The following is a 25,259-nucleotide window of genomic DNA, read 5'->3' on the forward strand; positions in this document are numbered from 1 at the left end:
CCCGTTACAGATATTTTTAACCTACGGAGACACCAGGAGTCCCAACTATAGGGATTTTGGATCTGCAAGTAAGGAACTAGAACAGAGGCAGTGCTTTTTGCTCAAGGCAGGCTCACCTGCCTCGCTGCTTGCCCTTCTGCAGCCCTTGGGAGCTGCTGAAGGAAAGCTCCCAAGTACCTCCCACCTTGCTGGGCTGCCCGGCTCCCCCACAGACCATCCGGAGAGCTCGGGCTGTGGCTAATCAGCAGCCAAGCAGCCTACCTGGCCCTCGCTGAACTCCTCCAGGCAAATAGCACAGACTGGGGCCGAGCTGCAGCTGCTTGCCGAGTCCCAGCGCGACGCCTGGCGGCACCTAGCCTGGTACGTGCGCGTAGCGAGCTGCCCGATGGCCTGCATGGTCTGCTGCTGCAGGGAGTCCTGCAGGAAAGAAAGGAAAGAGGCTTCAAAAAGCAGTCAGGGAAAGCGAGGCCAAGGGCAAAACTGTCCTGCACCAGCGGTCAGACCGTGAACCACAGCTGGGCACATGGAGCTGAGGCAGAGTGCTCTGGCTGGGACAACGCAGCCCTAGACACCGTGTCCCTGCTGCTGCCACCACCAATTCCTCCCTGAACACTGGGTGCCTCCAGACACCCATCCATGCTGAATACCTGAACCTCCCCTGGACTTCCTTCCTTTGCTACAGGCTTTGAGGTCCCCAGCTGAGTGCACTGCAATTAATTAATTGTGATTGATTGATTAAGGTAGGCTGTGTGAAGGCTTGAAGAATGATAATACAGGGGCTCTAATAGCAACCCCAGGACAACACTTTTGGAGATGGGCATCTAAATGGTCACCACTTTGGCTGAGCAAGTAATTAGTCTGGTATTTCAATACACTCTCAGCACAACTGCCCTGTGCCAGATGCAAGACCTCCCGCCTCTTCATCCACTGGTGGCCAAAGAAGCCAGGGGAATCCTGTGTCCATTCACTGAGCTCCGTTATGCCATGTCATTACAATTTAGATAAAGAGTTTTCTGAGTACAGGGCTGGAAAAAAAACAGGATCTCTTGGTGTCTACTGTCCATGGAGAAGGACACCAGGACAGCTTTAAACCAGGATCCACGCTCAGCAGACTGAACAGATGTGCTGTCTGCTACCCTGTTTATTAACACAGGGGTACTGTACTGGGGTGTCTGCCTGGAATAGGTAAATAAGGAATAAGTAAATGCAACCTATTCAACAACACCACCCTTGCTAGCTTCATGGTTCTGGCAGGTGAAGCACTGTGGGAAACGGTCAAAGAATGAGAAGCAAATGTTCTACACATGCCACTGAATGCGATAGCAGATGGTGATTTTCAGGAAGTTATAATGTAGCTATCTGCGCTCTGATTTTACCAAGGCCAGGGAAACGTTCTTCTTTAATCACTGGTCATACCAGCTTTTCCTCTGGAGAATCCCTTGTCTCTGTTCAGGTTCATGGGAGGTTCATGAGCTGGTCCAAAATAAGGGTGAACGTTTTGAACTTGGACAAAACAGTTGTCCTAAATCCCTGCCAAAGGTGAAAGGCTGCTAAATTTTAAAATGCTGAAATCAGAAGGCTACAGTAGAAGACGTCAGGTAACCCAGGACATAAATTCCTCTGTGGTTTTGCTAACAATGTTTAAGGAGATAGGCAAGAGTTAACATGTTCCTATATACATCTGCCCTGATGTACTGCTTTAAGGACACAGTCTTGTATTTTCTCCTTTTCATTTCTCTTCCATTTTCTAAATGGAATTATTGTGGATTTGAGGGTGATACTCATTTCCAAAGTGGCTGTGTCATCTGGGATACCCAAAGGTGACTTTATCACCAAAAGGAGACATCTAGGGCTAGACATCCTAAATCACTCAGCATTAACCATTTTTAAGCCCGGCTTGCCTTCTACAGGAAAAAAATATATATATTTTCTCAGATCTGGAAAAATGTCTGACTCTGGAAAGATTTTTATTTAATTTGTTAGTTTTTATAAAATATTGAAATTTCTATTTTCTATCAGTACAGACAATATGCTAAAGCAAAGAGGTTGTGAGAGAGCTTTGCTGCCCCCAGCATTCCAGCCTTGGGCCCCCTGACAAGCTCTGAAATGGCGCTGGGCTGTTGCACTGCAGAGGGGGCAGCAGGACGACTGTGAGAGCAGTGCCCAAAGGATGACAACCCACCTCAGAACTGCCCTGCACTGCGCTGCCACACACAGGCCTCAAGTGGCCAGGCCTCCAGGTCGCAAGGAGGCACATGGCCTCTCCCAGCCTGGGTTCATGGGTGGCCTTGACGTGTTGCTGTTCGCTCAGACCCATTTCTTCCCCGAGAGTCTTACCTGAGTCCTGTTCAGCTGGCACTTTGTGCGGACAACAAAAATCAAAATGATCATGACGACAGTGCTGACCACTGTGAGAAGAATCCACACATCATAATCTGGCTGTTGAATAAAACAGGAAATAAATTACCCCTGGGTGCCAGGGTTGGGAACTAGAGCCTAGGCAGGGGACTCCTGATCTCTTCCTGACCATCAGCTTTTTCCCACTTAATTCTTGGCCAAACTCTACCTCCTTGCTCTTTACAGATAAAAGAATCCAAACTTTTTGTGCAAATTCCAGAAGAAATCAAATTTCTCTCTCTTGCAGCATCTTAGCCTCACCTGAAGAGACAGGAAATTCTGCCTCACTCTTGATTAAATAACATAAAGTGTAAATAAGCTGAGGTACTTTGAAGTATTTGCATGTTATCTAAATGCTGCCAAAAGCTCCATCCCCAGGCAGGAAAGCTCAGCACCTCGGGTGCTCAGTCCTGTCCCAAGGCACAGGAGCTTGGGAGAAAGGATAGAGGAGGCAGTGGGAATGGTATGTCTCTCACCCAAGCTGGTGGCTCCTTGACCTCTATCTTCACGTGGGCCTCTCTGTTCTTGTTCACGACACCCATGAGAAGCTCAGCATCGTGGCCTCTGATCAGAACCACAGGCTGACTCAGACCCCTGGGCTTTCTCAGCTGTGAAGAGACAAACATGGTCAGAGATGGTCCAGAACAGTCTGAAGCAGGGACGATGTCTGTTTGCCAGGCATGCCAAGAGCCTCCATTCCACAAACACCTCAGAGACCAAGGCTGTTCTTCCAAGCCTACACCATCACTCTGTGAAACCTGCTCTGCATCAAATGGAAGCTTCTTGCCCAGTGTTTCACCAGCTCTTCATTAGGAGGGCTTGTTTCATTTCCTCCTATAGCTTAACCCACAATGGTGTCTCCTCTTCAAGCACAACTGGTTGCTCTGCTCGGCTCCTCCTTTACTCTTCTCTCAAGTCCCTGTGCAAAAAAGTTCTTGGTCTCTCCTGTCCCATGTGGGAACTGCCTATCACACTTCTTCTTCTTCTGTGGGACTCCTGAGAGTCCCTCCACTCTATTTGAGCTGTATGACATTCAGTTTGTTCTTGATCATATGTGCATTCTTCCACCACAGACATGTAGTCCAAGCAGCCTGACTTGGGTTGGCTCAGCAAGCGACCAACACGGTTCTATCCTTCAGATCAACCTGAATAAAGGTGGCCTTCTGAGCCCACAAACCACTTCCCATATGCTCAACAACCTTAGTGTCAGCTCACGGACCTGCTGCTGCACTTCTCTAGCATAAGGAATTAAGCAGCAAGCACAAGAAAGAACCACAGGGATGGATCCAAGGACCAGGAGTCAACCCAGAGTTTTGCTTGACCCAGTGGCACCTGTACGACCCAGCGTGGTGATGGTTGGAGGGTCCTGATCTTGAACATTTCGGGAAGGGACAGGCCTGAGATAGTATCAGTGGAGTCTGTACCTGATCAGCAGCACTTTCATCATCAGTAATGTCAAAAAGGATTGCTCGGGCTCCACGCTCTCCTGCCAGCTTTGCCTGTCAAAAAGAACAAAGCCTGTTTTGATATTGTACATCTTTGCATCTACTTATTCCATAGCTGTTTGCCTGGCTCTCCATGGAAGAAAGAAGTATCCGCTGCTTAAAATGAAAAAATAGTTTATATTTATATCTCTGTGCTCGTGTTGAGCTGCAGTGTGACCAGTGCCTGCTCTTGCTACAGCTTTGTGGCTCTTGGAAGGCCTCTCCCTATAGCTGCATAGGTGCAGTTGGTGGGTTTCCAGCCACAACAACCCATACATCTAAACACCAAATCCCATAAGCGCCTGGGCCATGTGCCCATTGCTTCAGGGCTAGGTTTGCTGGGGAGGAATCTGCCATGGTGTTAGCAGTGCTCGCAGCCATTTAACCCTCCCAGCCCCAGACAGCAAAAACCCTCTTGAGGTCCCTCTTTCTCACCATGGCTATCTACAGCCCTGACTTCCCCACCCAAGCACTGTGCACTGCTTTGTGTAACCCCCGTCCCCTGCATTCATCAGGGAGAGGCTTAGGTGATCCCTTGGACTGCAAGTCAGCCTCGGATTATGAGTCAGATCCCTCTTGCAGTGCTTCTCACAGCTTTCCATGTCTGCCACGGCCTGACAGGGACAGCTTTAACTCCCACCTGCAAAATGAGTACAAATGTCATCCAGGTCAGGTCAAAGTGCACTGCCTAAAGGAGGTCACAGTGTCACCCAAGTCCTCCTGCCGAGCCCTCGTGGTAGACAAAGCTGCCTCTTGTGAAAGGAAGACAGGACGGTGAACAAAGTGCAGGGCTGGGCCGCGGTTACTCACGCAGGTTGCTTTGATCTGTGCGTCCCGAGCGCCTGTGCAAACAGGGATCTGCCAGGGCTGCTGCAGCAGGTTACCCATTGCCGTGCCAAACGCCAGCTCAGGGGCCAGAGGTCAGTGCTGCAGCTTCCCAGCGGCAATCGCAGAGGCTGCACGCGGGGTCTGGGCACAGTGGAGGGCAGTGGCTCTCCCGCCTCCGCGGGCAGCAGCAGGGCCGGCTCCCTCCCACACTCTGAGCTCCGTGCGGCTTCGACTCACCCCAGAGGGAAGGAGCTGGAGGCAGATCCAAGAGTCTGGGGACAGAGCTGGTGGTGCGAAGAGAGGCACCGAGAGCTGTGGCAACACTGGAGGTCGGGGGGTTGGGGGAGAGGGTTTCAGGCTCTGAGTCGCTGATGGGATTTGACATTCCTCGGTTTGGTATAACAGAAGGGGAAGCTGGAAAGCGGAATTAGAAGCTCAGGGCAGGGATCAGAGGATCCCTGGGATCAAAGGATGCTCAGAATTTGCCAGCACTGGAGAACAAACAGGACTGCCAGGTAGTGAATGCCATGCATCGGATCAGTCAGCTTTTGCTGAATGATGAACAGCTCTAAATTCCACCCTGCTGAAGACACTAACAATGGGGAAACAAGTGACTGAGACTGGGCAAACGTTACGTCACAACATTTTTTGGACTATTGTTGCCCTTTCCCAAGTGCAAAGGATATAGCTTTATTCAAGTTATTCCAAAAAGTTTGCTGTGATAATTTTATGAGTATTTGCTGTCCAGGCGGCTCATCTCCCAGCCACACAGCACGGCATGATCCCCCTCTTTGAAGACTGAAACATTTTTAGTGCAAATATGGGCTGTTTTGGAGCAGTTTGCCAGCATTGCAGTCAAGGATTCACCCAAGGTCAGAGGAAAAAAAAATACACATAAAATTGCAAAGATTACAAGAAAAGGGAAAACAGATCATTGTGCATCAGTTCTCAGGGTATTTTCCACGTCTGCCTCTGTTCTCGCAGTTCAGGTAGTTTTTTCACTGATTTTGGTTTTGGATGCTGAGCCAGCGCTAGAATTTAAGAGCAGAGAAGCAGCAAAGAGCATCAGGTGGCTGGATAAAGTTATCTGCATGCCAGGCTTGAAAGGCCTGTCTGTGTGCACTGCTTGGCAGAGGGTCAGCACTAGCAGAGATTATGATAACACATTGCACATGGCTATTCTTATCACCACTGATACAGCACGGCAATTCCCCATGCAGAGCTCTAGCAGGAAACACATGCCAAGGCAACGAGAGTTCCTGCCCAGCGAGCCAGGCTCACTCCAGGATAAAACAGCACAAGCAGAGAATAGGCCCCATTCTGCATAAAATCTATACCTAGGAGAAACTGGGTCCAGTGGAGACTTTTAAAAGTAGAGAGGGAGCTTGATGAATGCAGGACACTTGTTCAAGCACAACAGTAGGAAAAGGATCCCGAGAAATGGCATGGGGCTGCTGGACTCCTGTGGGAGGAGGCTGGTGTGAGCTGTGAGGCCAGGGTCCCTCCAGCGCCCAGCTGGCGTCCAGGCCTCCCCATCGACCTCTGCACCGCTGCTCTGGTCACATCCCACAGCTACGTCTTGGATCTCGAGGAGGAGCATTGGGGAAAGAGCAAGAAAAGTGTCAAGAAGAGCAATGTGGAAAGAGACTTGTTTGACTCTGGAGGAAGGAGCTTGGCATGAGCGTGGAAAAGCAGCTGGACTCTGCTACAGAAGGACAGCAGCTGTGGCCAGGGCTTAGGAGCCAGGGATCCAAGGCAAAAGGAGGGCCTGGGATGTGGGCTGCTGGAGGAGGATTCGTCTGTATTTCATGGCCAGGCGGGGCCGCTATAGGGGAGGAGAGCTGGGAGCTCCCCGAGGTCGGCCCTTAGAGCAGGCTGCCCACCGGCAGCACGGTGACCGGCTCAGCTTCAGCTGAGGAACGTTCTCAAAGAAAATCCAGCACTAGCTGGACTGAGCTCTGGCACCAAAGCTAAGGCAACTAAAGAGCAGTGGCTCTGTCAAGACATGAGTGTGGTAATGAATCAAGGGTTTATTTCCTTTGGGAAGTTAAAGGTCCTAGAGAAGAGACCAGGAGCTAGTGAAGACGACCAAGGCAATGTCCTCCTTGGGCAGACCTTCCTCACCCAATCCTTGGACTCAGGAACATAACAGCATTTCCCATTCTCAGGTCAGAGATTGTGTCAGGAGAGGTTAAATGGAAAACTAATAAAAAAAAATCTCTTTTTAGCTTCTTAGAAGATGGGTTTTTAAGCTAGTCTTTCCTCTCTGTTCAAGATTGTCCGTGTTAGTTGCACAGACCAAATCAGCCATTGCTGCTTCTATCCTCAAAGCTGTCTCCAACTCCTTGTGGCAGCTTGGGACCACCATAATGTGATGGTCACACTAGGACAGATGTGGGGAGTTGGGGTACCCAGTTTGGCTCCCTAGGGCCCTTCCAAAGCCCTCGTTCTCACATTCATCCCCGGCTGCCCTGGAAGCAGCGCACACGGATGTGTCACAGGCATCCGGCTGCGTGAGTGGAAACCTTGCAGGGGCTCCTGGGCTTCCCACACGCTGCGGAGCGCTGTGACGTGCACCCCTGACACCCAGGGCGGCGAGCGGAGTCAAAGGTGCCGGCCTGCAACGTGCACCGAGGGCTGCGCTGACGCGCGGGCCGAACACAGCCTCTGTGTCCCAGCCCAGGTAATGACCAGCTCGCAGCCGTGCCGTGTGATGGCTCACGCAGCAGCTCAAACTTTCCTAGCTTTTGCTGCCACAGCCTTTGTTAAAAAAAAAATACTGCTGAATATGGGAGAAAGGTGAGCTTCAAGGCTCCAGGTACATCTCAAATACATGTATCTAGTAAAGGCACTGGGCTGCTCCTCCAGACCACTGAGGTCTTCCTTTTATCCCAACTAAAGAAACAGTGTTCAGGGTACTTGGTGTCTAGAGGGAGGCCCTCTGTCCCCAGCAAGAAGACAGAAAAGATGCTGAACAAGGACTGCTTGGGGAAAAGGTTTGCCTGCCCTCTCCAGCTGAGCTGCAGACAGGGCAGAAAAGGAACCCCAGTCCCAGGATTTCACCACCAGCAGAATGCAAACAACAGGGGCTACATCCCCTGGACTCTATCCAAATAAAGCAAAAAATATCTAAACTCACTTTTTTTCCTTGTTTATGGAACTTTCAGGAAAACTAATGTTAGGTTTACCCACTCAACTTTATCAGACACAAAGATTTTAAGGCTTTAATGACCCTCGTTCTTACCTGACTTCCTTATTACCAGGGAATTGTACCAGTGACCTCAGCTTTTCACATAGTAACTGCTCTTTTACTGAGGCACCTCATTCACAGGAGACCTGATATGAAGGCATCTAAGATGTCCCATCACTTTGTAATGTGGTCCCCACTGTTAGAGAGTCATGTCCTAATTCTAGATCATCCGGATTGCATTTGTCTGAATTGCTCAGCACTGACTCCTGATGTACCCGTTCCAGTGAAGTACTATATACTATTTTTTAAGATGTGGAAGATGTTTTGCTTCCATGTTTCACTCAAAGCGCAAGAATAGGGGCACAGAAAAGCGCAAATCTCTGCAAGAGGCTGGCAAGCAACAGGAGGCTGCAGAATAGAGGGAAGGGCACAGGGCTGGCTGGCAGGAAAGCTTCCATGGTGCGAGGACAGGTTCGAGCTGTTCCCGAGCAGTGAGACTGCAGTAAACCCCATAGCAAAGCTAGACAGTTCAGAAAGCAGAGAAAGATGGATATTGAGGCCGCCTGGCCCAATGCTTCTCCTAGGAGACCTCCCTCTACCCATGGCATTTTCTCCACTTTCCAACAGCTCTTCTCTACCTTGCAACCTCCTCTTGCTCTTACTCTTCTCTGCACAACAGCTTCTTTATACAGATTCAGCCCATTCAGGGCACTTTTGCACATACCTTGTTAGCCAACGACAGGCAGGGGTTGGGATCCCGGTCCGGCTGTTCCAGCTTGACAATGGTGATGAATCCTGTTTCAGTGTGTTCATCCTCACTCGTGTTGCACAGGGACAGTGGGTGGGACTGCATGGAAAAAAAAATCAAAGGACACTCACATCTTGAGGCTCAGCACTGCAAAGGGCTTTTCAAGCGTTCTGCACACTTTACGCCTTAGGACCTCCTCAGAACAGGGCACGAGATACGTCCAGGACCTCTGTGATACAATTTCTACCATGGGATTGACACAAGTCTGGTTCTGTCCCAGTCACAGATATTCAAGGCCATAACAACTCATGGAATCAGAGCCCTTGATTTCCAGGACAGAGCATCGTGACGGCACAAGCACACGTGCTGCAAGACGTGCCTGTGACCCATGCGCTCCGGACTCACGTTACACAGCCAGCTTGTTCCCAGAGTAGCCAGCTGGGGCCAGACTAAGGGCTGACAACAAAAGCACTTCTGGTGCCACTGCACTGTGAATCAGTGCTTCCTGCATCTCCGCTGCTGCACTCAGCACCTGTCTGACAAATTCGGAGAGGAAGCCAAAGGAAGTAGAGAGAAACTGAATGCAAATTACACTACAGAAGTACCAGGGATGAGTTGGAAGAGGAAGAACTCTTGAAAACCACGTCCCAAGTAAGTGTTGGGAAAAATGCTCATCAGCGGGAGGCAAATTCCTTGCAGCAGGGAACAGAGCTTGCAGACAATGATGGAAGACAGTGCAGGACAGGATGTGGGCAGGTCGGACAGCCCAGTGTGGCTCTGCACCTCTGCAGAGTATCCTCCTGGGAGACAGGCTCCCTCATCTTAAGGTGAGACTAAAGGATATTTCACATAAGTGCCATCAGCAACAGGAATCAGACCAGGGGTCCTGCTTTGCAGGCCGTTGGTCAGGGGTACCAAGGCAGCCCAAGCTCTCTCTGCCCTGTGGACCTACACAAAACCCTTCAAACACTGTTTGTCTAGAGAGGACAACAGCTACAGACCACCGATCTCATCCCTGCGGACACGGGGCCCTGCAGCAGCAGAGCCGGCCACTCAACGGGGCATCCCGGAGCAGAAGGCAGCAGCCCAAGGCCTGGCCTGACCCGTCTGCACATGTTGTGGAGACACAAGCTGGGGGCCAACATCTGCCAGCAGCACTCGCTTAACGGTGAAACCCGCTGGAGACGACGCAGAGCCTGCACGGCCATGACATGCAGTGCCTTATGCCTGCGCATTTATCATCGCCGTGACATCTGCTGAGTGCTTTTCTGATTCATGGCTGAAAAGCGTGTAAATGCTGCCGATTTTTCAGTCTGCAAATGGAGGAAAGATGATTTTGTGCTCATTGACTACGGGCTGTAGGAAGCTGGAATTCAATTCTTGGCTTTTTCTTGGGAGTCCTGTCACCTTGCATAAAACACCTCATCTCTTCCATAAAAAAAGCGCTGGCCAGCTTCCTCCTGTCTGAGGTGTTCTGTGACTAAGCAGTGCTTAGGAAGCGGTAGGAAGCAGAGGTTATGGTACATTAAGAAAAGCCTGTAAGTAGTAAGGTTGTTTGACAGCTTTTAGCAAGACATCAGTGCATGTAAGTGTGGGAAACAAGCAAGGAAGCCCAAACTTACAATGAAAAGGAAAATTATCAATCCCTTGTGCCCCTCAAGTAACTTTACAACAATACCAGAATGCTGTGCAAAACAGCTGTTGACTTAAAAAATAGTGCGAAAAATTCAGGCCCCTGCTCTGTCCTCTATGTATTGCTGCAAGGGCAGGCTGAGGGAGACCTACATTCTCCATCCTCCCATGCCCATCCATGCCCACGTTGACCCGGGGGCTGTGACTCAACACTGCCCCTATCCTCAGGCTACTGCCTGATGCCAGCACCGATCCAGGGTATGCAGAGGTGCCAGCTGATGTGGATTCATCCCCATAGCCACTATGGGGCTGGCAAGAGCTGGGGAATGGGGCCGGATCAGGCACAGCCAGATGATGTTTCCTTCTCTCTCACCGCTGCTTATTGCGGAAGTCCACCAGGCAGGAAGGGTGAATGGGGATCTTTTCACCTAACTTCACACTTGACAATCTTGCAATTTAATATATGAGTGGGACACTTAAGACTCCTCAGCAGCAAAAACAGGTACTTCAAGTGAGCGCGACTCCTCTGGGACATTTTTTAGTCGTGTAACTTCAGGATGAGATGAAGTGGGCCCATTTCTCACTGTCGACAACAAAGGGCTGTAGATGACTAGCTGAGAGCCAGCCGTCTGCATGGTGCACATCAAAGGCCAGGGGAGACAAGCGGCACCTCCAGCCACTCGGCAATGCAAAACATCCTCTCTGGGCCTCCAGGGCAGCCAAAATCGCTGCCCAGAGGAGCCACAGCGGCCCGAGAAGCCAGGAGCACCTCAGGGACAGGCTGCTGGGGCTGGGGACGGGTGGCGGGTACATGCTCGGAGGTCGGGGAGCGCGGGCAGGCCTGGCGCCCCGGCTCTGTTCTGCCCAGCCCCACCTGCTCTCGCAGCCTCCGCTCAGGGATGACTTCATGCAGAAGTGTTTCTGGAACTGCCTGCGCCAAGAGATGAGTATCTGTCCCCAAGCAGCCCAGCAAGGCCCTGGAGCCGCACAAGGGAGCTCCTACCACTTGGTGGGGCTCTTGGCTGCCGAGCGGCAGTGCCAGAGCCGGCCTGGTCACCCCTCCGGGGCAGAGGGGCCCTTCCTCTCACACTCATCGAGGAGGTGGCCCTGGAGCTGGGGAGAAGCCACCGAGGGCGCAGGGCCGGGTCGGCAGCAGCGCCTCCCGGCCGGGCGGCCCCGCGGCCATTTCCCGCGCGCCGGAGCAGCGAGGGCAGCTCCGACAAGGAGCAGCAGCGGCGGCTTCGCTCGGGGGTAGAGGCGGGCGCCTCTCCCTGGAGCCCTGCCCGCACGGCGGCTCTGCCCGAGTGCGAAGCTCCCCTTGAAGCCAGGCTTGAAACAAGGTGGAGTTTCCTGCTGAAGATCAAAGGCTCCTTTATCCTCCCACTAAAGCTCTCCTGGCTCAGGGCAGCCTTCTGCTCTCACTTAGCCATGTGTGAATATGGTGACCCCACAGGAATCGCAGTTTCCCCTCTAGCAGGGTAATTTGCAGAGATTGCCCCTTTGATCGTACGGTTATATCCACTAGAAAAGTGTGTGGATGCTGCTTTCAGCTGCAGAGGCATTTTCGTGTTTGGCACTACGAGCTTCTGCCTGTGCTTTGAAGCAACAGAAATCTGCACCAGCTCTGAATGTGCAAGCACAGACACTGCAGAACCAGGACTGAGGCACCTCTGAACAAAAAACATCTTACAAAACCATGAAAGTGAAATGAAAACAGAAGCTTTCAAAACACCGTCAACATTTGGGGTCTAATCATTGCCTAGCTTTTGAGAACCCTAATGCCTACAATCAGAAGGCTAAATATTGACACTAAAAACATCCAACCTAAGGGTCTCAGCTCTCCTACAGAAGCTCAAACACCAAGGTGCTAGGGATAGCACCATGACAACTTTCTGGAGACACAACCTGTTACATTTGAAAATACGTCCACAGGAAAACTACTAACGCGTCCTTCTCATTGACGTTCTCTCATTCATCTTTCACTTGGGATCTCACTCTTCCCGTCTAATCCATAGTAATACGAGAAGGCAAAAAAAAGTCAAAATAGTGTATAATTTAGACTTCAAGATGTGTAATTGTACCGAGCTGAGCATCATCAATGCCAGAAATCCAGAGCTCAAGGTTTGCAATTAAACGTGCTAAGACTTGGGAGTGTTCAGGGAAAGTTCCCAAGTAACTGGGTGCTTTTCTGAAGCAGTGGCAGGCGTTGCCCATGCCGAGATGAACGTGGCCTTTTTTTCTGATCCTGGCTGGCTTTACAGAACAATTCTGCCTTTTTCTCTTCACAATGCCACCACTCTTCTGCTCTGTTTGCTTGAGTGGGAGTTTTCTGGGTTTTGGTTAATATATTATTTTAATAATCGTGCAAAAACACAAAACAGGAAATTCAAAGAGTCTGTCTTGTGATAGTTCTAATAATTGAGAGATAACCCCTGTTAACCCTCCTGCTGGCTTTACTGAGCCTCTGTGGAGGAGTACCTGGAACTGGGCAGAAAGGCCAGAGCGGGAGCATGGCGGGGAAACGGACCCTGCAATTGTGACCAACCTGGTAATCCATCCCCAACATGCCACAGCCCCAAGCAGCAACACCGAGCCAGGAGCCTCCTGGAGGCAACACGGTCTTTCCCTTGAAACTGAAGAAAAGCGGTGTCTGCGTAAGGCAGAACAGGAACAACAAACAGCTTCAGCGGGTCTCGCTACCTCAAGGGTAAGGATTTGTGGATCCCCTTCTCCATAACGGTGGCCGTGCACTGGCAGCTCTCAGGAGAACACTGCTGCCCTTTGCAGTGTAACCGGGGGGAGAGGGTGTCTCCACCTGCAGCTTTCTGGGCCTGGGAAGAAGCACCACGAGCCCGCACTGCTCCGCATCAGGAGCGGCTTCTGGGGCTGCTGTAGCTTCCGCGGGTCCTTACACTCTGGCTGGCAAAGGATGTTTTTGTGCTGAGCACGGAGCAGCCTCTCGGTGCCAAGGACTGCTGCACCTAATCGCAACGTTAATGATAAATGCTGAAAATTAGAGCAATGAGCACCACATTAAGATAAGCTCCAAGCAAGCTTGGGGAGCAAACGTCAAAGCCTGGGCAGCCCTAGAGGGGCCAGGGAGAAGCCAGGCAGCAAGTAGAGGTGGCCACTGCCAGGGAAGACCTGCTGAAGAACGCCTCAAACCCCTGCCTTTGATTTTCGGATACAACTGGTCGTTCATTGTGGTCTGTTCCTCTTTCCCTCGGGACACCCGATCTCCCTTGCCAGGCAGGGATCCTTTGTGCAGAGCATTCCTGCCAGGGGCACAACTGCACCTACAAAGAGCGTGGCAGGCAGGGAAGGTAAAGCGAGACCGCGCCAGCAGAACCACAAACAAGCTGCAGGGCTGCAGGCCGAGACCCCTTCTTCATGTGCAGGAGCTGCCCCACGGTCACGTATTTCCAGGACGGCGGATCTCATCCGGACTGGTGACTGCCTGGTTGCTCTGTAAGGAATTCCTCACCAGGCGCTAACAACAGCTCGAGGCTAAGAGTCCAGGTGCCTTCCTCGGCGCCCTGGTGAAAAGGTCAGGCTGGGAGGGATCCCGCTTAACCCAGCGGCATAATGTCAGCTACCCGGCAACATGCTCGGCCCTGCACCACACCGCGGCCTTCCTCTTTCTTCCACTTTCTCCTTCCCTTCGATGCTATTCTGGTAACTCATCAAGCTTCAGCAAAGCAGGAAGATCTGGCTCTTGCTCTCCACGTCCTGCAGTTGGATTTCTTGGCACTTCCACAGCTCCTTCTATTTTGCATGCGAGAGCAGGGTTGCACCGTGTGGTCACAGGACAAGAGTGTTCTCAGAAAATAGTCTAGGGAGCACGTGGAAAACCAAATGATTATGAGATTCCTGTGTGCAAAAAGGACTCGTGCACCAGTTGCAGAATCAGGACCCTCTGACACCAAGAAGGGTGGCTGCAAACACCTCACAGTCTTTGGAAGCGATGTCCTGGGGAAAGCCAGGGATAGAGAACCACTAGATTCTCACTTGGGGCTCAATTTATAAAACAGTAGGAAAAAAAGATGACCTTGAGAGGTCATGTAGCCCATTTTGCTACCCTAAGGCAAGATCAACTAGACCTAAAACATTCCTCAGAGACACTCGCTTAACCTGTTTTCAAGACCTCCAAAAATGGAGATTCCTTACCCACCCCAGGCAATCGAGTCCTTCATTCCCCCTAACACGGTATTTTCTAATGCCTGATCTGAATTGGTCTTGCTGCAGTTTAAGCTGATTGATTCAACTATATCCATTAAACACGCTGTTCATTTTTCTGTTCACACAAGAGTCTTCAGGGACAAGGGCTGAATACGGACTGCTCGTAGAAAAGTTCATAACAGCAAAGCTAAATAAATGATTTGCCTCTGTTTTTGCTGCAAGAGAAGTCAGAGGACTTTGCACACCAGAGGTTTTTTTATGGTGGACAAGTCAAAAGAACTGACTTCATCTGAAGTGTCTATAAAAGAAGTGTCTGTAAAAAAACATCTTAGAACCAACCAGTAAAGGACATCATAGAAAAGAGAGGAAGAGAATAGGACAAGATGGCATTCATCGAAGGACTATATAAAGCACAGACAGAAAGGGTGAACTGTTGACATCCATGTACAATTTGTCACTAAATTGGCCTCAATACTAGAAAAATAGAAGGCAGTGAATACAGTGATTTCATATACAAATTTATCTGAATATGGAGCTGAATTTGAAAAAAAAAATGAAGAGGGATCCAGCCAGCAGGTAAATAAATCTGACTTCCACGACGAAGAAACTGGTAGGAAACAGCACCATGAGAAAAAGGGCACTGACTAACATGACTTCGGTAAAGAAAACTCATGCCTTGCAAAGCTACAGGCTTCCCTGAAGCAGTCAGTGAGTATGGGAATAAGGGTAATTCATACTGTGCACCGGTATCACTTCTTCTTGTTCTATTGCAAGATGTGGGGATGAATTCTAAGTTACCACTCAGGAAAGATCTTGGAGTCACTATGGGTTATTTTATTGAAATGCTTGCTGAATGACTATTCGGCATGAAGCATTCCCAGGAAAGACTATTAAGCATTACCAACAGAAAGATTTTTTTAAAAAAAAATAGAAAAAGATTCTAGATAAAGCCTCAGAGTGCCAATAACTTCAATACTTTTGGGTCACTCTGTCTTATGAAATTATTTTTATACAGGAAGAGGTTAAATACACGAAGATTCTTGACCCTAGTAGAAATGGGATATGTTAGAGATACATAAATCGCAAAAAGCACAGGGAAAGTAAATCAAGAATGATCACTTACTATTTCTCAAACAAAAGAACTAGGGACATCAAATGAAATTATCAAGTAGGAATTTTAAAACAAGCATAAACAAGTATATTCATTCTAGGTACAGTGCAATTGTGCACACAGGATGCTGCACACACCAGAAAGATTGGTTAAAAAACAATTAGACAAATTAATGGAGCAAAAGATCATTAAATTAAATACAAAGATGCAGATATAACCTCTGGCTCAGGAAGACTCTGAGACCCAGCTTGCTGGAAGCCGGGAGGTTGCCAGAAGGAAGGATCACCCTGTGCTTGCTCTGTTCCTACACACTTTACCCCAGCCTTTAATACTAACAACTATCAAAGAAAGTTGCCAGGCTAAAAGGAGCTTTGGTCTCACTCAGGTAGGACATATTTACATTATATTTCCAGTTCTCTCCTTTTTAGGCAAAGAATCACACTTCTACCACCAGAGAATTACAGGAGACGGGACTGTGCTCAGGGCTGGCTGCACCAGTGTCTGACACTCACCGGGCACCACCACTCACTGCACCTCTCTGCTGGGAGAGTTTTCCTAACCGTTTGGGTTAAAAGTTAAATAATATGGCAAAGCTGAGATTCCTGCTCAATGCTGGAGAGTCAGGAGACCTTCTTTTGCACCACAGGCTCCTCCAGAAGATTAGCAGTGCCAGCCTCTGCTTTACTGCATTACAGGAAATAGTTTTGTGATTTCTGACTTTGATCCAGAACCGGCTTCCCTACAATCCATCTCACAAACATGCCAGCAGCTTCATACCTGTTATTACAATACAAGCACAAGACTTTGCAGGAATGCAACCTTGAGCATGAAGAGCTTGGAGAAGTTCACGCTGATTTGTTCAGGACAGAAGTTCTTCCACCTGCTGAAACTGGGAGTATTTGGCATGTGCAGTTGGTGCAGGAGGTTACAGCGAATGGAAATGCCTTGTAGAAAAGACTCCCTCGCAGGTGAGGTACATAATAAAACAGAAGGAAACCTGGCAACAGTTGGGAGATAAGCAAAGAGCCTAAGGCGCAGTGAACGGCGGCCTTCTCAGAGGACTCAGCATCTCAGACATGATCACGTCACTCCCGCTTGTCACTCTGAAGTACCTACACCCCAATGACCTACTTGCTTCCCCACTTGTTGTGCTTTTTCGTTGCCACAGCTTGTTTTTTCTACTTCTGGATGGCATGTTTATCCCGGCCCTGAGCCGTTCTGCAAGTCTCCCGGTGAGGCTCTAATGCAAATACAGTCCTTCATAGGTTTCAAAAGGGCATTCAGAAGTTCTCTAATACTCTTCTCCTCATCTTTGCTGCCAGAACTGACCTCACCGTGGGTATCGCAGACCCTCTGCAGTGATGTGCCAGGGATGGAGCCTCAGAATCAACAACAGGATTGCCAGGGAAGTGGCAAGGGAGATGCACCAGCTCTGACAGCTAAACAAGCAATTGCACCGTGCACCTCCAAGCAGCCTGTCACTGCATAAATACAGCTGCAAATGCCGACACCACTGAGAACTCTTGGAGCCTCTGCACGGCACAGGTGGAACAGGAGATACCTATTGCCCTATCTTTCTCAGTTATATGTTCTGTGTCACCTTAGTCCGTGACGCAGCGTGATGCCATGTTCCCATAGAGCCTGAAGAACCTTCTTCCCAGCTACACGGCTCCAGTGGGACACCTCCAGCCACCTGATCCTCCTCTCTGCCATCACAAACTGTTTATTCCATTATAAGAGTGACTCTTTTCACTTTTTCTTAAGCCTCCTCTGGTACCAGTTCAGCAGGAGTTTTTCTAACACAAATATTACTCCAATATGTAACTAACACTCCACTTACAGACGCAATGGCAGGAAGGAGGGAATGCTACCATAAAGGCTGGTGTGGGAGATGCAGCAGAGCTGAAAGGTGCTGCCAGGTACTGATGGAACAAGGTGGGAGAATGAGGAGGCTGAGGGATGAAGTGGGCATTAACCAGGAAGAGGACAAAAAGGGCTTGAAAACTAGAGCATGGCAGAGCGTTAGAAGGAGCAGAGTGTTTCAAAGGGCCCAGAGTTAAATTGCTGCTTCAGTGACCGTTGGGCAGGAAGCTTAGCCATCAGGACATGGGCTTTTTAATTTACCTACATAAAGTTTCAAGACCTGCTATAACAGCGAACACACCTTTCCCACGTGTGAGTCACAGACAAACACGCACGCTGATAACAAACACATTATTCTTAGAGAGACTCGGGTCCGAGCTCCAACGCGCCTACCTCGGACAAGCATCGCAGTGCCCAGAAGGAGCGGCAAGAGGCGGGAGAGCAGACAAAGGATCTACATACTCCTGTGTTTGCTTCCTTACACGTGCTCATAAACTGCATTTTCTTCAGTATGTCGAAAGGGTCAGCAGCACCTGAGGGTTTGATCCAGTAAATCTGCCCCTAAGCGATAACTCATCTCCTTTTCCCTTTGATTACAAAGCTGGTGAGCAGCAGCAGAGAGACCTGCTGAACCCCATTCTCACATGCAGGATCAGGTGCGTTAGATGAGTCCCTGAGTCTGGATTTTTTCTTTCTGATTGCACAGATGTGGTCACGGTGTTGAGAGAACACCAGCTGCACGCTCCACTGTCCTACAGACAGTTCTGCTGCAGCTCACCTGCCTATGAGTGGAAAGGTTCAACACAGAAGAATTAAACACCCTTGTTTTAATATGGCCACCATCCCCATAATAAGGGAGAGCAAGGAAATTTTTGTCCAGGTTTTGTCATGAAGCCTGGTTATAAACAGTCCCCCTCTGATCCTTTCGGAACACCAAAGGCAAAGGGAGGTTCTCCGATCAGCCCTGACTCACGCCGCTAAATGAAAGTAAAGGCAAGCTGGCCCAAGTCATGGGAGGAACACCTCACCCTCCTGCTGCCTCTAAACACACTCCAGCAACACTAAATGAATCGTATCCAATTCGTGTCTACGTGCTTACCTTATATATCTTAGTAGGTTCAACTTGCTCCCATTTTGGGAGATAATACCGCTGACAACCTCCCTGCTCCAAGGTCCTCTTCCACAATGACCTGTTGCACGATATTGACCCCCTTTCCAGCTTGGAGAGTTGCCCTCAAACCTGTCCCAGAACTTTGACTCCAAAAGCAGCTCTGAAGTGATGGGCCAGATAAAGAGACCCACACAAACCCAGATCCCTTTACCACAGGAGACTGAAATAGCTCTTCCTCTACCAGCAAGCTGCTGACGTGGGTATCAAAGTTGTATCCTTGAAAGCTGATGCCAGAAAGAGCATTCTTGATCTTCTAGAAAGAAGATAAATGTTTTAGAAGAACAAAGACTGAGAAGGAAACTCTGCCTGGGGCAGATTATGCCATAATTTCTTCTGAAACACATCTCCCAGTAAAGCACACCAGCCTGATCCCTTCCTGGAAGGAGACCACTGGCCTTTCCCTGCGTTGAGCGGGCCTAGAGAGTCCTCTAGCTCTCTCCTAAAGATACAGCTCAGCAGGAATGCTGCCTCTGGCCTTGCCTGGAGCTAGCAGGGCCCTGAAGTGGCCCTGAAAGCCCAGAGTGGCCACCTGAAAGCTCCTCAGGCCATTTCTGCAATAGTGCAAGAGAGCCGCTAGCGAAATAAGGGCATTGGTGACGAGGATACCTGAACCTGCACTCACGGGGAAGAGCTACGAGCAGGACGAGCAGGAGCCAGGCTCGCCGAGGCTCCCTGGCTGCAGCTCTGCACGGGGAGGGAGGGCGAGACCGCTGCCTGCCGAATCCCACCCCCTCTCCCGAATATCCCTGGGCTCCGCGGCCCCAGCCAGGTGCAGAACAAAAGGAAACTAATGATTTAGTTATTGCCTCAGCGCTGCAGGTTTGAAGGTCAGCCGTTGAGCGCGGGCTCATTGTATGACCAAGCACTGCGTGCCCTGCCTGCAGACCTGCAGCTCCGCTCGCCTCAGCAGGGGCCGGTACTGTACGGCTGGCTTCTGCGCGGGGACATGAAAGGCTTTTTCTAATGTAATAACTGACGGCCTCTTCAGTGCCGTTTGAACTGTTTACAGACTGAGTTAACGATTACAGGCAATGTGTATCTTGGCTGCTGCCCAAAATTCTTACCCGCCCGTCAGATATTATCAAAGAGCCCTTCACTGCCTGCCTGGAGTCCTTCCAAAGCACAGCACTGAAATGCCGGCAGAGAGGAGGGGCCCTCAGCATTGCCTCCTGCGGTCCGAGCTAGAAAGTCACGGTGTCGGCTCCAGCAAGGTGTCCTGGGGACCGGCCACCTGAGCCACACAGAGGAACGGAAACACCGACGGGGCCGCCAACACTCCTTGATCTCGAGAGGTTACGACAAGGCTTCTCGCTGCAGGACACTAGCTGGGACTTTGCCTGTGCTGGTTGGGTCTTGAAGAACTTGCTGTGCATGAGCGTTGTCCCGTCAGCAAGCTCTGGCTGTCAGGGTTTCCCTGGAGCTGGACCTGCACCAGGCCGCCGCTTCCATACGTTGCTCTTTACGCTGACCTACCCTAGGTGGTTGTGTTAACGCTGGTGCTTACACGGCTTAAAACTACTTGGCTACTGCCAAATGCGTGTTTTCATCACCCTCATGCCTAAGAGTGTGGACAAGAACAAACCAGGTGGTGGGAGATTAGATAAAATCACTTCCATTGTTATTTGCAGCTGAAAAAATGCAGGTGGAGATACATGGGCTGCCTAAATTCAGGTTAGAAAACAAGCCCCAGTACTCTGGGGCAAACTCCGCTTGAAGTCTGCAAAGACTGTAGAAACGAAGGGATGAAATCAGGAACTGGCAAGCTGTTCTAATTACGGCTGAATAACAGAGCCACATTCAAGAAACACTGAGGCTACACAGCAAAGTGCTTCCAAGGCAGGAAATACCACAGCTACAGTTGGCTGCTCCATCTTGCTGCCCAGTCCTGCACCCACTAAAACGTACAGGAGTTCTGATGCTGCTTTCAGCTAGAGAGGAAACTAACCTCTAACATGAACCTCTAACATGAACCTTGATGTTCATGTGGTAATCTGGGAAGCTCCTATCATAAGCAACTTCCTAAGAAAGAAAAGCGCTATCCATTTCAGATACAAGCATTTCCCGTGGGCCGTCGGTCCCCTTGCCACCAAATTTGATGTTGGAAAATGCAGCTCAGATGACTTTTTGAAGACCAAGTCACCACGGCTTCGAGGTCACCGGTGCTCCACAGACCAGACGAGCTACACCAGGGCAATCAGAGTGGATCGAGGCTTCACATTTCTACTAGGAGGTTGCAGTCATGCTTTAGAGCTTGTCATGCTCTACAAGCTCTCTGTAGAAAAGGACAGGTAATAACATATGAAAATGAATATTAAAATTTTGCTCCTGTGCTCCCACGAAGGGGCATGTTTCTCTTGTACAAACAAGACTCAGGAGTTTCCTTTGCAGGTAGACCTGGCCCTGTCTGTGACACAAAACATGGATTTTTCAAGAGATATTTTCTCAGTCTTCTGAAAGGGTTGATGCCTTCACATGGTGCCAACTGCATGCCTGAAACATGACAGATGTCAGCAGGTTCTGGGCATAATGGTGAGGATTGCTGAACGCTGTAGCATTGCCAGGAGACAGAATTGAAGATGCAAATATATTTTCTGTGATTTGATTCACTAAAACTTGCTAGTACAGTACGGTATAGTATAAAAATTGGTTCCTCCTACGCTTACTTGCTAAGACATGAGTTCAGGCCCTCTGGGATCCGCAGTTTCCCGGCTGCTATCGATGACATCACTGACATCTAAGGAGCTAAAGGAATGCAGAGAATGCAGCTCCAGGCTCCTGGGGATGCTGAGCTCATCAGCCGCTATGGGAGGCACGACAGATGGGGAATCTGGGTACGAGGCCCCGCTCATTCTCGGCCTTTCACGTCCCATGTACAGGCACTTGCTGCTTTTAAGGCCATACGGTCACACAAAGAAGTTGCATCAGTTTAAATAGAAAAGCTGGATTTATTCTAAAATTGATTCACTAACATCTCCAGGTGTTGAGTAGATACAAGCATTTAAGTGTGGTCCATACGAGGTCAGACCCCAAACTGATGCAACCCAATAACCTGTCTCTCACAAACCAAAAAAATAGACCAACCATGTGCTTTTAAGACCTTCCTGGCAAAGAGCAGCCAGGAGCTTAGGGAGTTACGGAGCAGGAGGATGCACCCAGAGCACTGGGATTAATAACCTGATGGATTTCACAAACATTTCTTGTTCTTTGTCCGTTCATACTTTGTTCCACTATATCCTCTGCAAATGATTTCCACATTAGATTTCAAATAAATCAAGAACAGCTTTTGTAGTTATTGAAGATATTCTCATACAAGACTCCCAAGAACATCCCAGGTTAATTCTCAAATGCGCCTTTGACTATTGCCAGCTTTTCTGTGTGCACCCAAGCCTGCATCCTGGGGAGTCCTGCAGCTGAGGATTTCACAGGTATTTAAGCAGCTTGGCTGAGGTGCTCAGAGCAGTGTAAAGAAGGGAAGCACAAATCTTCCACTTAGCTTCAACCTGCGTCTTTATTCTGGGTCATCCAAAAAAATGGCCAAAGGTTTTTTCTTTCTTTCTTTTCTTTCATTCCGCAAAACAAGAATGGAACCATTCATAGAGCATTTGTTTTAGGGGACGAAGCTAGGTTAGGTGTCACATCACCACAACTGGAGGATCCCTTTGTCATTAGCCTGTCTGGTATAAAGGTAAGGAAGGGGATAAAGATCCAAAATAAATGTTGAGTATAAGAACAACAAAGACATCTAGAGTCAAAATACCTAGGACTAAAAGTTTTGAAAGGAAAAAAATGTATTCTTACAAGAAGTCCATCCTTCATTTCTGGTTACTACAGATTAGAAGGTTGTTGACTGTCAATTCTAACCTGTCAATTCTGAGTTTCTTCTTCTTTCTTTTTAACAATAATGCTAGTCCTTGTCAAAGAAATAACACTGTTGAGGAGTCTAACCCTGTCTAGAGCTTCTGATATGGCTCCTCAAGGATAAAATAAACTATGTTGTGTTAAATCAGCCATCTACTCCGGAGCTGATTTGTGCTGCCCTCGCAGCTCCATTCCTTGCCTGCTTGCCTTCTCTCCTGGGCTTGCAGGGTGGAGGTAGACGGGAGGGTGGTTGTGGAAGCACAGATCCTAACTACACACATACCTGCTCTTTTCATCTTCACCCGAGTTCCTTGCTGTGTTCTCTCTCAGGGCGAGACGTTTCATCAAGTGCTCGTTGCACGGCTGTACTGGCAGCACAGAGAAGAGGTTTTTAACATTGCAGCTCAGCCCTCTATGCAACAAGCGCCTCTACTTCGGCCCTGATGGCTTGTGTAAATTACACATCCCCATCTCCCAGGGAAGGAGCAATGAGCTTCTTCCCACCACTTCCATTTCTAGAGATGTCCTCAGTCAATGCAAGGCGGATCTGCAACTTTCTTTGCAGAGAATAGACTCTTCAAATAGCTGTGCCTCGTGGGGACTGGTGTTACCAAACTACATGGGAAAACAGTGGACGTGGTCTCACTACTGCCTGCGAACTCTAGACGAGACAATTCTTGACTACTGGTGAGTTCATTTTCCCAGCAGTTCTCTCCAACGTTACATTGTGTAATGTGCATTCACACTCCCCAACACACCAAGTTCTGGGTTTCCTCAGGCAATCTGCATCGCTGTAATTGTATCAGCACAAAAAGCCATTGTAGCCAAAACCTGCAAGTCTGCAGAGCACTGGCTTCCATGGTTTCTATTTCTATTAGGAATCAGTGCAGCACTTGAGAACACAGGGATAAATCATTAACAAGTCATTATTGTTCACAGGTATTTTTGGCTGGAAACCACTGAGGTCAACTTGGACAAATGGCTATGGGGTAGCGGGGGTGGCGCTTTTCCTGCTGAAGCATTCACATCTTTGTCTAAACCCTTATAAATAGTCCGGAATTGACCTCCCTCATTCAATCTAATAGACACAAACATTGTCACAGGCCCTCCTTCCCACTCTTCATGGTCTCTGCTTTCTTCCCTGGTCTGTGCTCAAGTCTTTATGTCTACAAAGTGCCTGCCATTCTTTGGGCACATATGAAATGACAGTGCTGTTAATCATGGGCACCCCTCAGTGCGGGCAGGCTAACAGCCCAGCCAGTATTTTCCATTTACGAATCTTTATTCTCACAGATGACATCAATCATTTTGGCTACCAGGGGCTGGGGAATTCCCAAATGCTGCTTATCGTAGAATAGCCAAGAATGGCTATTCTTCAAAAATCTGCAGAGCCCTCACTTCTGCTTAGCTCTATCAGTCAATCTGTCCATCCCAAACTGAAATCATAACCTCAATATGTATTGCCCCAGTGCAATACACTGCCATCTTTACTGGCATCTCGTTGAACAACCGTTTGAGAACCATCTCCATGTTAATAACCTGGGCACTGAGCTATCCCCACAGCTTCTAGCGCTGTCAGACACTCCAGCTCCATGAAACAATATTTATTCTTGCTGTCATTCCGTTTCCTGCTTCTGTGGCCAGCTGGCCACTGACCCCATTGCTATTTAGCTGTTGTGAATCAAGTGCCAAAGGACACTTTCAGAGCACATGATGTGGCAACCCCTTGGATTATGTGGATGTGGTCAATAGGAAATGGAGTAAGCAAACAATTCTGACACAAACAGCTCAAAGAGTGTTGTACATTGCTCAGAGCACTTTCCTGGCTAAGAGGGAAAGCATCGAGATGGGTCTGTCTCTAATGTTCTACAAATCTCCTACAAAATGGTACAGAGTCAGCCCAGATTCTCAGGTGGTTGCATGCCCAGTCCAACATGAGTGGTTTTGTGGTGATTTTTTGCTAAGAAAAAGTCTTTCAACTTTAACATTTTAAAAGAACCTTTCATAAGCACAAAAAAAAAAAAAAAATCCCTTCCAAACTCGCTAGCTCCTGGACACATTCATGGATGCCAACAAAACCAGTCAGGCAACCGAGTCCAACTCTTGAGCACACACATCCATCTTTCTCAAAAAATATTGACTCCACTGTCACAAATGCAGGCAGGGATGTTTGTATTGCAAAGGGAAGCAACAGCTGTGTTATGAAAGCCTGAAGTATGGTTAGATAACTCCAAGCAGCTTGTCTGCCCAGCCAGAGGCTTCCAGGCCCTCTGATATGAAGTGGTAATTGATGCTCTCAGTCCCCCATAGTATGAATTAAAACAGGATAGCTTAGACCAAAAACTCTGTTCCTCGGGGTGAGAGCTGGAGGGTTTGCCTCCATCTGAAGGGATTTCCTTTCCATGAAGTTCCTCAGCAACCCTCCCCACTGTCCTGACCCATCTTCATCCAAGAGTTGGACTATCTGAGCTTCTTTTTTCCCCTAAGCTTAGATATACATATATATATATACATATATATATATATATATATAAAGAGGCTAGAAGCATGTGTGTAATTGCATCCAAAGGAATGAACAATATTTGCCTTTTTACAGTAGGAAGATGAGACCTGGGCTAGTACTGAGGCTAGAACATGCACAGAGATAGTGGAAGTAGAATTTGGAAGCACCTAATACTTCAGTCACTGAGGATGAGACTACAACAAATCTTTTTGTCTCAAAAATTCCAAGTTCTCCATCTCCCACTATAAGCTGTTTGTAATGATGGTGTTGGATGGCTACAGGTCCACAAGATACA

General features: G+C 48.9%; 1 protein-coding gene across 1 annotated transcript in view; it reads right to left on the minus strand.

Moving 5' to 3' along the window:
• RNF43 (ring finger protein 43) overlaps positions 1–25,259 on the minus strand; it is a 67,321-nt gene that overhangs the window by 9,655 nt on the left and 32,407 nt on the right. Inside the window, exons 2-6 of the mRNA XM_088530126.1 lie at positions 8,624–8,746; positions 3,822–3,896; positions 2,874–3,005; positions 2,338–2,439; positions 262–417 (exon numbers count right to left, since the gene is read on the minus strand). Of these exons, the coding sequence (XP_088386252.1) occupies positions 262–417; positions 2,338–2,439; positions 2,874–3,005; positions 3,822–3,896; positions 8,624–8,746 (588 nt within the window). The remainder of the gene's footprint in view (positions 1–261; positions 418–2,337; positions 2,440–2,873; positions 3,006–3,821; positions 3,897–8,623; positions 8,747–25,259) is intronic.

This window comes from Tinamus guttatus, unplaced genomic scaffold (genome assembly GCF_059628265.1).
Source record: "Tinamus guttatus ecotype Peru unplaced genomic scaffold, ASM5962826v1 Tinamus_guttatus_pri_ptg000356l, whole genome shotgun sequence".
Classification (NCBI taxonomy): Eukaryota; Metazoa; Chordata; class Aves; order Tinamiformes; family Tinamidae; genus Tinamus; species Tinamus guttatus.